Here is a 14,969-nt window from a genome sequence, read left to right as displayed (position 1 = left end):
TGGACTGGGTACTGGACAGAATTACCCACAAATCCTCACAATACTGAAGTAGGACATAGCAGCATTTTACAAATGAAAACATTGGGGCCAGAGAAGTCCCTTGCTGAGGTCACACAGCTAATGCAGAACAGAAACAGGATTTGAATGAAGGACTGTGTGATGCCAAGCCCTGGGCTCCCTAATCCCCTGAACAGTGCCTCCCTGTGAGTGGGAACAATGAACGGGATACAATTCTCTCATATTTCATATCCTGAAATACAGGAGCTGGGTGAGACATGAGAAGTCACCTGGGCCTACCGCTGAATTTCACAAAGAAGGAAACCAGGGGCCCGTGTCATCAGAGACAATTAAGCCAAAGACTTCCTGCTTCCCAATTCGCAGAGAAAGACAAGAGCCCTGCCTAAAACCCATATTTAAGTGCCTTTTAGGATTGCCCTTCACATTTAATGATAACACTGTCTTGATGATTTCTTTGAGTGATGAAAAAAATTCCTATGTTAGAATAGTGATGTTTATATTTTTCTTACAATGTTATCTATAGTTCATTAGCTTTTATTCTTGAACTGTTAGCACTTCTTATGGTGACTTGATTTAGATGACATAGGCCAGCACACGTGAAACTTTAATGTAAAGACAAATCACCTGGGATTCACCAGGTGTTAAGAGGGACCTGGAAACTCATCTCTAACAAGCTCCCAGGTGAAGCTGTCAGTTGAGGCTTACTTAGAGTGGCACGAATGGAGGCACGGTTTGGGGAAGCCTTTTCAGCTTGTTTTCCGTGTAAGAAGCATCTCCGCGTATCCAGGTTCCTAGTGAGTGGTGCTGTGGCCCGCTGAGAGCTAGCTAGGTAATTTCCTTAGGTGCTTACGAAGTTCCAGTGGACTATTCATGAGGTTAGCTTGCAGCAACCATATCTTTAAGGAGGGGTTTCATAGAGAAGGCACATTTGGACTGCTGGAGTATCAGATTGAGGATTGCAAGCTGTAGGAGAGTTGGGACTGTGTTTGTTCAGAGTTGTGTTAATGACACCACGCAGTGTAGTGGTCACGCAGTGAATGATCGGTTTAGGCTAGTGACTAAGAGCGACCCTTGGTCCAAGTCCCAGCTCGGCCACTAGCCAGCTGTGTGTCTGTGGGCAGGTCACTGCCCGCAGACTCAGTCTGCTTACCTGCAGAGTGGGGTTGCGACCATTATTTCCCTTGTGGTGTTTTCATGAGGATGAACAGAGACCATGCACGTAGTACACGATGGGTAGTCTTTTTTGCTATTAGGGACCAGTAAGTATTTCTTTAGTAAGAAGGAGGATGAAATGCTTGGAAGCATTTCAGACTTAAATTGAGCTCAGAGAGTTCTGGCTTGAGATTCTCAGGAACGTGCTTTAATGACTAGAGAAAGGTGATTTATAAATAGCACATTAAATGTTCGCGTGTACGTGGTGCTCAGGAACCTCAGAACCATTCAAGAAGAACAATTGGTGCAGCCTTATCAGAACCAACAACACGAGCGAAAAGGACTTTTAACCAGTTTTCCTCAGAGAATCCGAAGCTGCATTTCCTATTATTCCATTATTAAGTGGAAGGTGCACAGGAGTAATAGAAAGCTGGAGCTGGAGTTTTGTTCTTAAGTGCCATTAAATGCTGCCCTGACATCTTTATGCTAATCATCTACTTGGCAGACTTGGCAGGGTGGCTTCCCACTTTGGCCTTAACATGAAGCTTCTTTGCTGGCGGAGTCCGAGCAGAGGCAGCCCTCACGGTAGCTGTGGCCTTAAGCCCGAGAGACTGGCTCTTCATGAGCTTGCTTTTCGGAGGATGGAACCCTCACAGACTTCTTGAGATTGTTACTCTCTGTCCCACATATTAGAAAATGTGGTTGGTGTCTCTTAGTCCTAATTGCTTTCGCATCTGTTCCCTTTCTTCTGTCCATGATGATGAGGATGATGACAGCAGCAACACCTGCTTAGTAGATGCCAGAAGCGACGTCAGTGCTTTCTATAGCATTAGCTCACGTAGCCTGTGTGTAATAGCAGACCAGTGGGGTAGGGACCGTGTGCTCAGAGAGGGGAAGTGACGATCAGAAGAGTCAGGCAAGTCACACAACTGGTAGGTGGCAGAGATTGAACTTGAACTCAGATCTTTGATTCCAGAGACCATCCTCTTAACCCCTCTGCTTTCCTGCCTTCCTGCTGCAGCCCATCTCTGGCTTTTGTTTGGTAAGTGATCTTCCTCTCGTATCCAGCACCAGAAAATGATGGCCTGAAGATGTGTTCTTGAATTGTGTTCCTTGTATCACATGTTGGGATATCATTACTGCCAGGGATTTTGGTGGCATCTGCCCCTGTCCTGCATCTCTGCTTCTGCCGCCTCCCGATCATGGGGGGAGGGGGAAGGGAGGAGGGCAAGGAAAGGGAGCAGGTAACTAAGAAGGGGCGAGGGAGGGATTTGCCATGAGATGAACTGTGTGTGACCACCCATGCTGACAGTGACTGTTTGGTTTTCACTGAGAGGCGTCCTCGTCCATGAGAAGACCATGGACATCAGAGCCAGGCAGACCAAAGAAAGATCTGCTACTTAGAAACATGCTCACTCAACCTCAGTTTCCTAATCTGTAAAGTAAGGATGATGATATCAAGTTGGCAGAACTGCTGTATGGGTTAAAAATAATACATGCAAAACACCGTCACATAATACCTGCTCAATAAAAGGAGGCATTGTGACAGTAACAGCATCAGACCAGAGGGGACACTGCTGGTGGAACAATTCAAACTACTTAACCTGTTCCATCCATTGCTGTGTTCTCAGCTCAGCTGTCTTCTGTGGCAGGGTGGCAGAGAATTCAGAGAATGTGAAAACAGGTCCCGATTCCTCGGTTCTGTTTTCAGTCATCAAGTCTAATACACACTGACCTGTTTACAAGGCAGATCATTTAAAAATCTAAGCTTGCTTGCCCATTTTAAAATTGATTCTGTGGGTATGGCCCAGTTTTGCTTGTTAAAGATGTCTGAGGTTCACACATGAGATTTAGAAACTTTGGTGTTTTCCAGTGACTGTCAGAATCAGATTTGGCTCACGGAAGAGCGCCATGGCTTGCACTGGCCCAGCCAAATATTCACTGCCATCAGGAGTTCTGACAACACTGTGTTATTACTTTGAAACCTGGATATGCATACAACTGTCTAGCAGCTGGAAAGAACCTTTAAGATTACAGAATCCAACCACTCCATTAAGAAATTAGGAAAACGAGTTTGCATAGAACCTGCCATATTTCTTTTCAAGCACCCCTGTACCAGCATCACAAGATGTTAATCAGAATAGGACTATTGATGAACGTGATCCTGTGAGTTTTAGTGAGGACCTTCCCTACCTTGCTCCATTGGAAAGACTGTCCTAAGAAAGTTATGTGGACACAATCTCGTATTAAAAGCAGGCGGGATTCAGAAAATTGGGGCCTTGATGAAAACACACCAAGAGTCAATTGCAAAACCCCATTTAAAAAATTAAGTATGGCTTGACCCGACAGTTCAGCAGTCAGGGGTAAAGAGCGGGACATCTCAGATAGGTCACCTGTACTCAAATCAGGTTTTTGTATCCTTGGGCAAGTTACCAAACGTCTATAAGCCCTGGCTTGCTCACCTGTGTCACAGAAATGATATTGACAGCTACATAAATAGGTTTGCGAGGATTCGGTACTGTAATAAAGATAAAACACTTAGCGCACTAGCAAAAATGTAGTGCATACATACTAGCTGCTGACCTTGTTATCTTACACCGATAAGCACTGCCTCGTCCTTGTTGCATGCTAGAAGGCCCCTTCTTGGACTCCAGAAACGATTTCTTCAAAAAATTTTGAAGAAAAAAAGTTCCAAAAAGTGAAACTGAGGGGACCTAGATGACTTTGTGTAATTATCTCCTACACTAGACTGTGAAAAAAAGACCAGAGGCATTTTAAAAAAGGCATGTACAGCAGATGTTCATCACTGAATTTTCTTCTAGTTTTAAATGGTGTTATCCGCAATTGTATTTGCTTAAGGTGACGTAATGTTGTATGAGGGGAATATTCAAATTATTTTTGTTCTAAACCATCATAAATTGAAATGTAACTTTAAATATTAGTAAAATTTTGAAATATACAGTTTAAAATGAGGAAATACAAAAAATTATTTTTGTTCTAAACCATAATAAATTGAAGTGTAACTTGAAAAATTAGTAAAATTTTGAAATACACAGTTTAAAGTGAAGCAGTACACAGTACAGGTCCTGCCTGTGGCCCGTGGCAGCCCAACGCTGCGGCCATGGGAACACTCTCCTCTGTGCTTTCTCCAGCTGGGGAAGTACGTGCTGGGCACATGCGGCAGGGAGGTCAGCCAAACTTTTCAAAGGAAGGAAATAAATGCCAATAGATTTTCATATAAAAGCAATAGATTTTTATGTGAAAACCTCTTCAGAAAAAGTTCAATCTTTTAAAAAATAATTCCCCCCCCAGTCTTTCCATGATTTAACCCCCCCCTGCCTTCCGCCCCTCCCCCCAAAAAAACCCAGCATAAAAGCCTGCATTAGCCTTGCAGAGCAAGTCCATATTTACCCGAGCCAGTGCTTTAGCGCCCAGCCCAGCCGTCGGGTGGAGCGATGATGCCTCATAGCCCGGGCACCGCCAGCCAGTGGAAGTACCTCGCTCTCCACCACGCTCTTCACCAGGTACTTTAGGTTCAAATCACGTCTGGCAACCAAATGCAATCGTGGAGGTTACTGTGGGTTTGCTTATTTATAAACAACTCAGATGGTTGTAAACCCATGCTTTTTAGGTAGATTTATTTATCAGACTTTACCCGCTCGACAGGGGTCCCTCGTTTGCTCCCAGACAGGTCTGTAATTGTGCTTCCTTAGGGAGCTGACTTCTGAAATGTATTTTTGATATTCAGGTTCGACACCCTAGGAGCATCCATTGGTCCATAGTTCCAGGGATATCACCTGTATAGCCCTGTCACTTCCATCTCGTGCTCACCCCCCACATACACACCTGGGCATGGTCCCTGCCATACCCTCTTCCTCTAAGACTGTGAGTTTTGTGCACACCCCAGTGTGCGATGGTTTATCGACTATCCAGAAAGTTAACGTCTTGAGGTTCCCTGGGGACAGTGTCTGAGGGTCAGTGGCTAGTAAAGAGCATTCCTTTTACAGATTCCAGATCCTCGTGGATCAGACATGAACCAGTACGTTCTCTCAGCAAACCTCTTATTTCTCACCAAAGGACATGGGCTTGCAAGCATTATTTTGAGTGATGAATTTTCTCCTTAAGCTTGATGTAGTTGGACCCCAATGTGAATGAGCAAGGACTGCTAATGCAGTATTGGGAGAAAGAAAAGGTGTCAGTAGTTGAGAGTCTTAACTTCTAAGGGTTGATGAGGCTGTGTCATGTCACCGACATGAAGTGCTGTTGAGTAAAGCTAGTCCTATCGCAGGTTGCCTATCTGGTAAATAAACCTGTACTATGTTGCCATCTAGTGGAACATATGGCAAACTAAAAGTTAATGTATCGTGACCGCAAAGGTCAGCAGAGCTGTTTAAATCAGCCAGAGAAAATAATTGAGTGTTTTCTAAAGGCAAGTGTTTTGGAAACACATGCAAATTCAAGTGAAATTAAAGTTGATTTTTAGTCATCATGTTTTCTTAAAGTTGGCAAAACATTGCTTTGTTTCTCAAGAGTTCATGAATATTTACTATTGGGGAACTAACAAGTTTTTCAAACATAAAACCAGGTCAGGACCCTACATTTTCATTGTCATTTGTACAGTAGGCACTGTTTTTTACCCGAAGTCCTAGGCAAAAGGCTTGTTATTTATTACATGCTTACTTAAGTATTTTTTTAAATGTGATTTTAAGGTTTTCAGTGCCTTTCTTACTTACATTTCCGATTTTTTTCTACTGAATTCCTACAGAATAAATAAGCTTATTTTTAGGAGAAGCAAACCGATGACTTCACAAAGTAGGAATTCACATTTTTAATTCTAACTAGGTCCCTGCATTGTGCAGGTCTGTGATTTTGGACCTTTCTGCGTGCAGACCTGCAGACTTTGTAGTGGAACTGTTTGCGACAATTGACTACTTGTTTTTGTGCCCTTTTGCTTATGTTTGCTTAGATCCCTCCCTGGTGCCACAGCAGCTGAGTGTGCATCAAATCTGAAGAAAATCTACACAGTACAAACCGTACAGGTAAGATCAGAACAGGTGCACACCCCATTGACTTCGTATATGTTGTATATATTGACATTTAATCATCCAACCTGAAAACGGCTGCTGTGCTGGCAGCCCCCACCAGGATTCTGCTCTGGGATGGCTCTCACGTACATTCTGGTGCAGCTGCCCTTGACTGAGTGGACCCCAGAGGGTGGCTGAGCACATGCCCAAGTGGCCTGCTCTTTTCTTGGTGACCTGCTAAAACTTATCTACTACCTAAACCTTTCACAGAGCCTCAGGAGCAGCAGACTGTGCTGTGGTTTGGAGGACATGGATCTTTGTCCCCATGCAAACATCGGCTGGGCCACGCCCTCTCTGAGCTCTGATTTCCCATCTGTGAGAGGCTCTGGCACCCACCTGCAGGGTGATTCAAGGTTACAGTCACAGAAGAAGAGCAGAACTTTTGAGCATGGAAGTGGAAGGTCTAAGAGCAGTTTCTTACTTCATGTTCAAATTCCACTGTCCTCAATTGGCCAGGTCTCAACCTTTTTAATTTCTGTAAAGTTAGTATGATTAGCACCTAGTTTGATGATTAAGACAGTATCTATACCACGCTTGAATGCCCAACACATACTAGGTTCTCAACAAATATAAGCTCTCAGTTCTGTTCTTTCGCTGTCCAACTCGTAGGATGAACATTTCTTTAAAAAAAACTGGTTTATTTAGTTGGTTACATTTCTGTTTTCTTCAAAAGCAAATTCTACCAAGTTTCCCCTTTTCTGGTTATAGAGAGAATAAGGCTGCTTCATGATTGCATTGACTGTATGTCCTGAATTTTCTAGAAGGCCAAATTATTTATTTATTTAACTTATTTATTTTTTTAACTCTCATTTGTTTTAAGTGTGTTTTTCCAGGACCCATCAGCTCCAAGTCAAGTAGTTGTTTCGATCTAGTTGTGGAGAGCGCAGCTCACAGTGGCCCAGGCAGGGATTGAACCGACAACCTTGGTGTTAAGAGCACCGCACTCTAACCAACTGAGCTAACCAGCCGCCCCTAGAAGGCCAGATTTAAATAGTTTTTCTGTTGTGCCCCTAAATCTTGTGTTTTAGAATATGAAACCTTTTATGTGATCACAAATGCAAGAACCTTATTGTTTGAAACCACTATTAAATCAAATTTTCTGCCCACATTTATAAAAAACAAAACAAAACCGAAAAACACTATATATTCTCAGCCCTAAGTCTTTCAATGTCTTAGAAATTCTAATAGCTGGCATCTACATTGTGTCTCTTAGGCAGCCTCTTACATGCAGAAGTAGCACAAAGAACCTTTTTTTCAGACACTTCTGCCAATATCTGGTTGAGAAAATTTGGTTTTCCTAGATATGTGATCCCAGGGAGGGCGGTAAAAGGCCATTTCTGACCTAGTTGGGAGAATGACAGAAGCATGCAGAAAGCAAAATCACAGTGCTGCTGTATATACTCTCCAGGCCCAGTACGGGCAGCGTCACCAGGCAGCGTGTGGGCCAATGTCCAGAGGGACAAACTCTCTCCTAGTCCAGGAAAGGTGTCTCCTCACTTCTCCCCTATGGTGACTTTTGATTTTTGTCACCTCTTCCCAGCAGCTTTGTATAAACCTCAGAGCACTTGATTTAAAAGCTTGTCCTCAGATGGAAGTTCTTAGGTCCCACTGAATTTTTGAGTTACTTCTTAGACTGTCTCCTCTCCATCATGACATTGGTCATCAGCGTGGTGGCTGAGATTCCAGGGCAGACAGGCAGATACGGTAAAGTCAGCGCAAGGGTCAGCTAGTGAGTCTGACTGTCATGCGCGGCGGCCTGCAGGGTCTCTGCTCCCACTCCCCACATAAGAACGCAGGACATGGTGAGGTCAAAAAGGAACACCCACGGAGCCATAGATAGGGGAGTCGTACCACTACAGTCTCACTGGAGACAGGATCCCCATGACCTACAACCTGCCGTCTGCTTCTCCGCCTGACAACCGACCGACTCCCTCAACTCGACTTACTGACTGACCAACCAACGCAGCCGCGGCAGTTATATCAGTGGCTAATTGGCTAACTGGTTACAGCTGATGGTCAATTAGCCACAGCTGACGGCCATCTACTACGTGAGCCAGCACCTTTCCACGTGAGGCCGAGAGCCTGCCTGGAAATTGCTCTCTGGGACTCTGTGCCCACACTCCACCCTCCCACGATGCGTGACTTGGCCTCACGTCTATGCGACGTCTTGAGAATCCTGAATGAGAAACGACGGAAGGGAGGGCCCGCACCAGTAGAAGCTCTGCTACGTGGAACGGCCGCTCCCATTCATTTACAAGTTACCACCAGTGAGACTCTGTTAAAGCCAGGCTACGGCAGGAATGGAAACATTTTGCTGCCAGCACCCACATGCTTGAAAGCAGGGGAACGGCAGCAATGGCCTTGGCCCTGGCAGGTCAAAAGCCCCCACTGTCGATGGTTGGGCTTGATAGCCCCATGAGGGGCTGGTTTGACTCATGATTTGCAAGTGACGCCAGGGGTGGTGGCTGAGTGGCCACCGCAAATGACTGTAGTATATGGAGGTCCCGATACTGGGATGATTTTGCGGGGAACCTGTGTGCTCTCACTATGGCCTATTATAGGGTCCCCTGTTCTGTTACGTCTTGAAACTACGCAAGGGACCCCAAGCACTGCCATAAAGGTCTGGTACCACAAACCGGGAAAGGTGCCAGTGGCAGCGACTCTCCTTTCCCAGGACAAAAAGCTATCATGTATCCTCCCAGATGGAAGGGATTTTCCACTGTTTCTTTCTGTCCATAGGTGCCGTAGGCTAATATGGCACAGGGACCCTCGGGGAAGACGCTTGTCCGTAGATTGTGAGGCGAGACCCTGTAGGGGTGGAGTGTGGGGACAGAGCCCCAGAGAGCAGTTTCCAGGCTCTCAGCCTCACATGGAAAGGTGCTGGCTCGGGTAGTAGATGGCCATCAGCTGTGGCTAATTGACCATCAGCTGTAACCAGTTGGCCAATTAGCCACTGATATAACTGCCACGGCTGCGTTGGTCGGTTGGCAGGCAGAGAAACGGATGGCAGGTTGCAGGTCATGTGGATCCAGCCTCCAGTGAGACTATAGTGGTGTGACTCCCCTATCTGTGGCTCTGTGGGTGTTCCTTTTTGGCCTAGCCATATCCTGCTATATGTGGGGAGCGGGACAGGAAGCCCCGCAGGCCGCCCTGCACGACAAATGGCGCAGGGAGCAGGGTCTCCCACACGACACTGACTCTGCAGGATGACACAGAGCATTTGGTGGAGATTTGGCATCAGCAGCAATTTAGGGTCTTCAAGGGTCCGCTTTCAAGTACCCAGGCTGGTACACTAGCTTACTTTCTTTAAAACTTTCTTTAAAACTACATTGGGATACAATTTATATCCAGTAAATGAAAATTTCTTAAATGTGATAAATTTTGGCAAAGGTATGGACACATGTAACCGTCGCCCAGATCAAGGTAAAGAATTTCCATCGTGCCAGAAAGTTCCTCCATACGTCTTTCCACTCAGTTCTTTTCTCCCAGAAGGAACCACTGCTCACATTTCTCTCACCATACATTCGTTTTGTTTTTTAATGAACCTCATATAAATGGGATCACACAGTACTTACTATATGTGGTTCCTTTCTACTCAATAAATACTGAAGGATTGAATGAAGAATGAGAAATCAGGAAATGAACCGTGTTCCTGGGTCAGAGCAGACTGCTCGTATTACGATTCTGTGGGCCATGTATTCTCAGTGGGGGCAAAAACTGATTCTTGGTGGGTGAAAAGCATCTTACCCTTTTCATGTATAAAGCGCAGATATACATGCAGTATATAAACAGATAACAGTCTCCTGTGATATTAAAATTTCACAAAGGCAGTATTAGGAAAAAGGGCTGCTTCAGGTGCAGGGGCACTGATGACACCGCTCTGAGTGGTCCAGAAGTTCTGTCACAGCTCTGATGTCTCTGCCTCCTATCTGTAAAACTGCCGTAATAACAGTGCCTACTCCTGCAGGTTGACGAGGGTTAAATGAGATTGCACCTAGCGCTTAGCAGTGCTTGGCCCTTGGGAAGCCCTCAGGTGTTGCAGCTTTTACTGAAGTGTTGCTGGCTTCTACCCCTCGTTTTATCAGTTGATTGACGAGGATGGGGGCTGGGGTGGAGGGTGGTCACACTGCCTGGGTTTATGTCCCATGCCTGCTGCTTTACCAGCTTGGGCACGTTGCTTTAGCTCTCTGTACCTGCTCACTCATACCGGTTCCATCGTGAGGCTGAGAATGGGACGGCACAGGAAGTGAACAGCACACAGCACGTGCCCAGTGCTCATCAGCTCATCTGCCATCGTTTGCCTGCTTCTGTTGGAACATCTTTTTATGCTTGGCTCAGTCATATTTTATATCAGAAAACTGTGTACTACTACTTCTAGATTATTTATTTCAGGCAGTTATACGACAGCTAACTTATGAAAACTTATCTAACTTATCAGTAACTTTTAGAATTTCAGCCCATGAGTGTCCTTAGTATCTGTGAATAGTCCTTAGTATTTAAAAACTATCCTAGGTGTCCATCGTAAACTCATTTGAGGACTGGCTTTTTTCACTGTCTTTTAATTCTGTGATTATAGGTTGGTTTTTGAACTCTCACTGCCAGTATTAAAAACCTGCCTCCCTAATCATGTCTGTTTCCCACTCCCCATTTATGTTTGGATGAAATATAGGAACCAGGTGTTATTAATGATTGCTTTACATAAAGACAGTGTGTCTTTTTGTAGTTTGAGGCCCTTCAGCAAATCAGAGATCTTGATGGGGTAGGGAAGAATTATCCGTGTTTATTAGCTGGGAGACTGAGGCTGGGAGGTGAGTGGCCCAAAACATCCAGTGGAAAGAGCCACTCGTGCTGTGTCCCCGGGGTTGTAGCTTCCTTCCCCTTCTGGCTCTGTTCTTTCTCTGACTCTGCCCTGACTAACGGGTGGAGGGGTAGGTGCTTCCAGATGGCCCAGTGACCCCTGCTGAGGACACCTTCGAAAGGGCTAATGGTATCATTCTCTCTCTGCTTGTATGGACATTTGTTTCCTACTTTCCTGCCTTTCTTGGAAAATTCCATTTTTCATGTAGATGTGTTTTCAAGACGTTTATTGATTTCTTTTGTAAACATTTCCAATTTTCCCACATTTCTCCTGTGTTTTTATGTCCTAAATGGATGTTGTACAGAATAGAACACAGCTTCTGAACGAGCCTGATTTTACCTGTGGGAGAATGAAGAACTCCCTGCCAGATGTGATTTGCAAGGGAGGGCTCCCCCATTCCCCGTATCTTCCAGCCTTGCTACCACAAGACCAAACTTCCACCCCTGCAAACTCATTCTGTCTGTCCCATCTCAGTTATCTGTGCTATCACCTCCAAGTTTTTCCACACTATGTCCCTAATTGTACTACATTCTACCCAGTATTTCCCGTAAGTTGACTGATTTTTAAAATTTATATAAAACAGAAACTTCATATTTCTTCTGTAAATGGATATCCAGCATCATTTATCATAAACAGAAGTTATATGTGTATATATACATATATATATATATGTGTATATATACATATATATATGTATGTGTTTAAAATTGAGAAAATGTTCCTTCTGTAACTGTACTGCCAGTGATATCAGACACCATCCCTTATCAGAAGGTGTCGAGTTGTGGCACTGTTACAGGTCCTTCAGTCATGACAACAGGTTGCTTTCCAGATCCCTGGGATCTCCCTTCAGAAGGAGAGGTTTTATAGGTCTGTATTGGTGGAGAATGATGGAAAAATTGATTCAAAGTGCTCACTGCCCTGGACAGAAGGGCAGCCTATGGTGGGTGGTGTCCTGAGTAGAATGACCTGGACTCTGCACCATTGGGGTGAAAGGAGGCGCTGAGGGAAGATGGAGAGCAACTCCACACCAAAGGGGGGTGGGGCCTGCAGCAAGGTGTGTTTCATAGTTCTGTCTGGCACAGACAATAAGGAGTATAACAGGATTATTGATTATCATTTCATTTATTTATTACGTGTACGTATGATGGGATCAACATTTATAGTCACAACCTTGTGCAGAAGTAGAACTTCAGTCAAATTACCCATGACCCTCCCTGTCTGCTGGCATGCTGGCAGTGGAGGCCCTTTGTGTGGGTGAGATGGGCGTTGAGGGGGGAGATTAGTCTTGCAAACTAAAAGTAATGTAGTCACTTCAAATGTAAAACTTGTTCTCTTCTGAAGGAGATCAGAATATGCTGACTGAAATTTACCACTTACCAAAAGGATTTTTTCTTTTAATAAAGTTTATTGGGGTGACAATTGTTAGTAAAGTTACATAGATTTCAGATGTACAATTCTATAATACATCATCTATATACAAAAGGATTATTTTAGGCTGAAGACAATTGAGAAACAGCAGACATACTGTATTTCCCCAAAAATAAGACTGGGTCTTATATTAATTTTTGCTCCAAAAGACGCATTAGGGCTTATTTTCAGGGGATGTCTTATTTTTTCATGTACAAAAATCTACATTTATTCAAATAGTCATATCATCTTCTTCTGGAACATCGTCATAACTCTCCAAACCCCGAATTCGGCTTGAATTTCTTGCGACTCCATTTCCTGTAGAACCATTGGCCCCAATCTCTCATGTCCAGCAATAGAGCTCTCCTTAAATGAGCACTTCTTGTCCATGTAGCCTGCTCCTAGTGCATTGGCAACACAGCTGGCAGTGATTTTGTCCCAGGAATTCTTCACCCAAGTCATGAGCTCTTGCAGGCTAGGCTTCACAAAGTTTCCACGCTGATTTCTCTCCATTCTATTTTCAGTGTAGTCATTGATTTCCATGCGCAAATGGTCCTTGAATGGCTTGTTTATTGCAACATCTGGAGATAGCCAGTCATTCCTGCAGGAATCATTATTCGATCTATTCTTCTCTCTGCAAGGAAGTTCTTCATGTCTTTAACGTGGTGAGTGCTAGCTGAATCCCAGATGAGCAGACCTCTTTCGCCACCTCGCAAAACAAGTGGCAGCATTAAATCGACCCACTTCCTTATAACTGCTGTGTGCACCAGGCTTTTTTGGTTTCAAGAACATAAATGCCTGAAACACGTTCAACCTTATCTTTCTTCCCTTTAGTAATGATTAGAGGTGGGGCTTTCTTTCCATCCAGACGAATTGCCAAAATACAGGTAACACGTGCACTTTCGTAACCAGTGGAGGGAATGTAGATTGACGAGGCACCCCTCTGATCAATTGTCATTTGAGATCCTTGGCCCATAACACTGCAGTTTCATCCATAGCAATTGTGTTGGAGAGTTGGTATTTAGAAAAGTCGATGCCATCAACAAAGGACTTGAATACAAGTGCACGTTTAATAACTTCAGTATCTTCCAGCTTGAACAGTGTTGTCAACTTTAGAGACAGGTCATATCGCTGAAGGAAGCCATCCAGCTAGTGCTGTGATGCTTTGAATTCTTCTGGTGATGTTTCTAACTGTGGTGCCACTGCAAGGGCAAATGCTTGAATATCAGCCCTGCACACAACCAAAGCCTTTGTTCTCCTGTCAGCAATCCATTCACTGATGATATCTTCCAGCTCAGGAAATAATGGTTGCCGACCTGATCCACACTTGCGCTTCTTAGCATTTCTCTCGTCCACCTGTTGACTGAGGTTATCGTACTCGGCTCGCCATTTTCGGACCTCTCAGAGATCCAACTTTTCTTTGCAGAAAGCCGTAAGATTCTTGCCCTGGGAGTCCTCCACAATTCCTTTCTTGTACTCGATGGAATAGCTCTTTCTTTTTGCACTCATCTTGTCTGGGGGTCAAAATATTATTCCCTTTAAATTTACCATTAAATCAAGTGTTAATTGAAGACTTACGAGACAGGAGTGGCAACAAAAATGATGACAGTTAAGAATGATGGTCCACACAAAAGCAACGAAAAATTGCAGGCACCAAAATTCAGAAAATGTTTATTTCACACGAGTGCATTAAGTATGTCTGTTACGACACACAACGTATTGAATTATGAAGATTTATATTAGACACAACCACGTCCGTTCTTTATCAAGTGCGCATGTTATTCTTGCGTTGTGTCTGTACTCTGATTAGTCATTCGACAGTAAGTCCTGAGTTCATCTCTTTACATAGGCGTTTACCTCTCGTCCAAAGGCACCCGCTTGGGTATTTACAAATACTTAATTATAATTTATATTATCATTTATTTTAAGTATTAATGCCAATAATATTATTTATTTATATTTAACTATATATTAATATTATTTTATAATTCAATACGTTCGTCGTGTCTTGCAATGGATGTACTAAATGAGTCTGTCTGGCTGACGATCTTAACTGGGGCTTATTTTTGGGGTAGGGCTTATATTACGAGCATCCTGAAAAATCATGCTAAGGCTTATTTTCCAGTTAGGTCTTATTTTCAGGGAAATACGGTAGGAGTTGCTGTCTAACTAAAAGCAGGACATAAATTTCTCTTTGTAAAGGGAACATGAATTTCCATTGGTAAATTTTCCCCTTCTTATCACTTGAGTCTGCATAACAAACCTTACTAAACAACCCTTATCTGCCATATGTTTCCCAGTCATGTCCCGAAATTTACCACCTCTAGGACCCAAACCCCATTTTCCTTTGTCTAGTCACTACTTCACAGCTTACCACCCTTTGTTAAAATGATATATAAGCTTCTGAATCCAACCAGTTTTTTAGGTTTTCTGTGAAGCCCCTGTATATT

General features: G+C 43.9%; 1 protein-coding gene across 2 annotated transcripts in view; it reads left to right on the top strand.

Moving 5' to 3' along the window:
* The window catches only part of EIF4E3 (eukaryotic translation initiation factor 4E family member 3), an 82,461-nt gene that overhangs the window by 36,282 nt on the left and 31,210 nt on the right, over positions 1–14,969 (top strand). For both annotated transcript variants that reach the window (XM_033132629.1, XM_033132631.1), the window contains one exon: positions 6,137–6,209. In XM_033132629.1, the coding sequence (XP_032988520.1) occupies positions 6,137–6,209 (73 nt within the window). The remainder of the gene's footprint in view (positions 1–6,136; positions 6,210–14,969) is intronic.

This window comes from Rhinolophus ferrumequinum, chromosome 17 (assembly GCF_004115265.2).
Source record: "Rhinolophus ferrumequinum isolate MPI-CBG mRhiFer1 chromosome 17, mRhiFer1_v1.p, whole genome shotgun sequence".
Classification (NCBI taxonomy): Eukaryota; Metazoa; Chordata; class Mammalia; order Chiroptera; family Rhinolophidae; genus Rhinolophus; species Rhinolophus ferrumequinum.
This window is presented reverse-complemented; position numbering and strand designations above follow the sequence as displayed.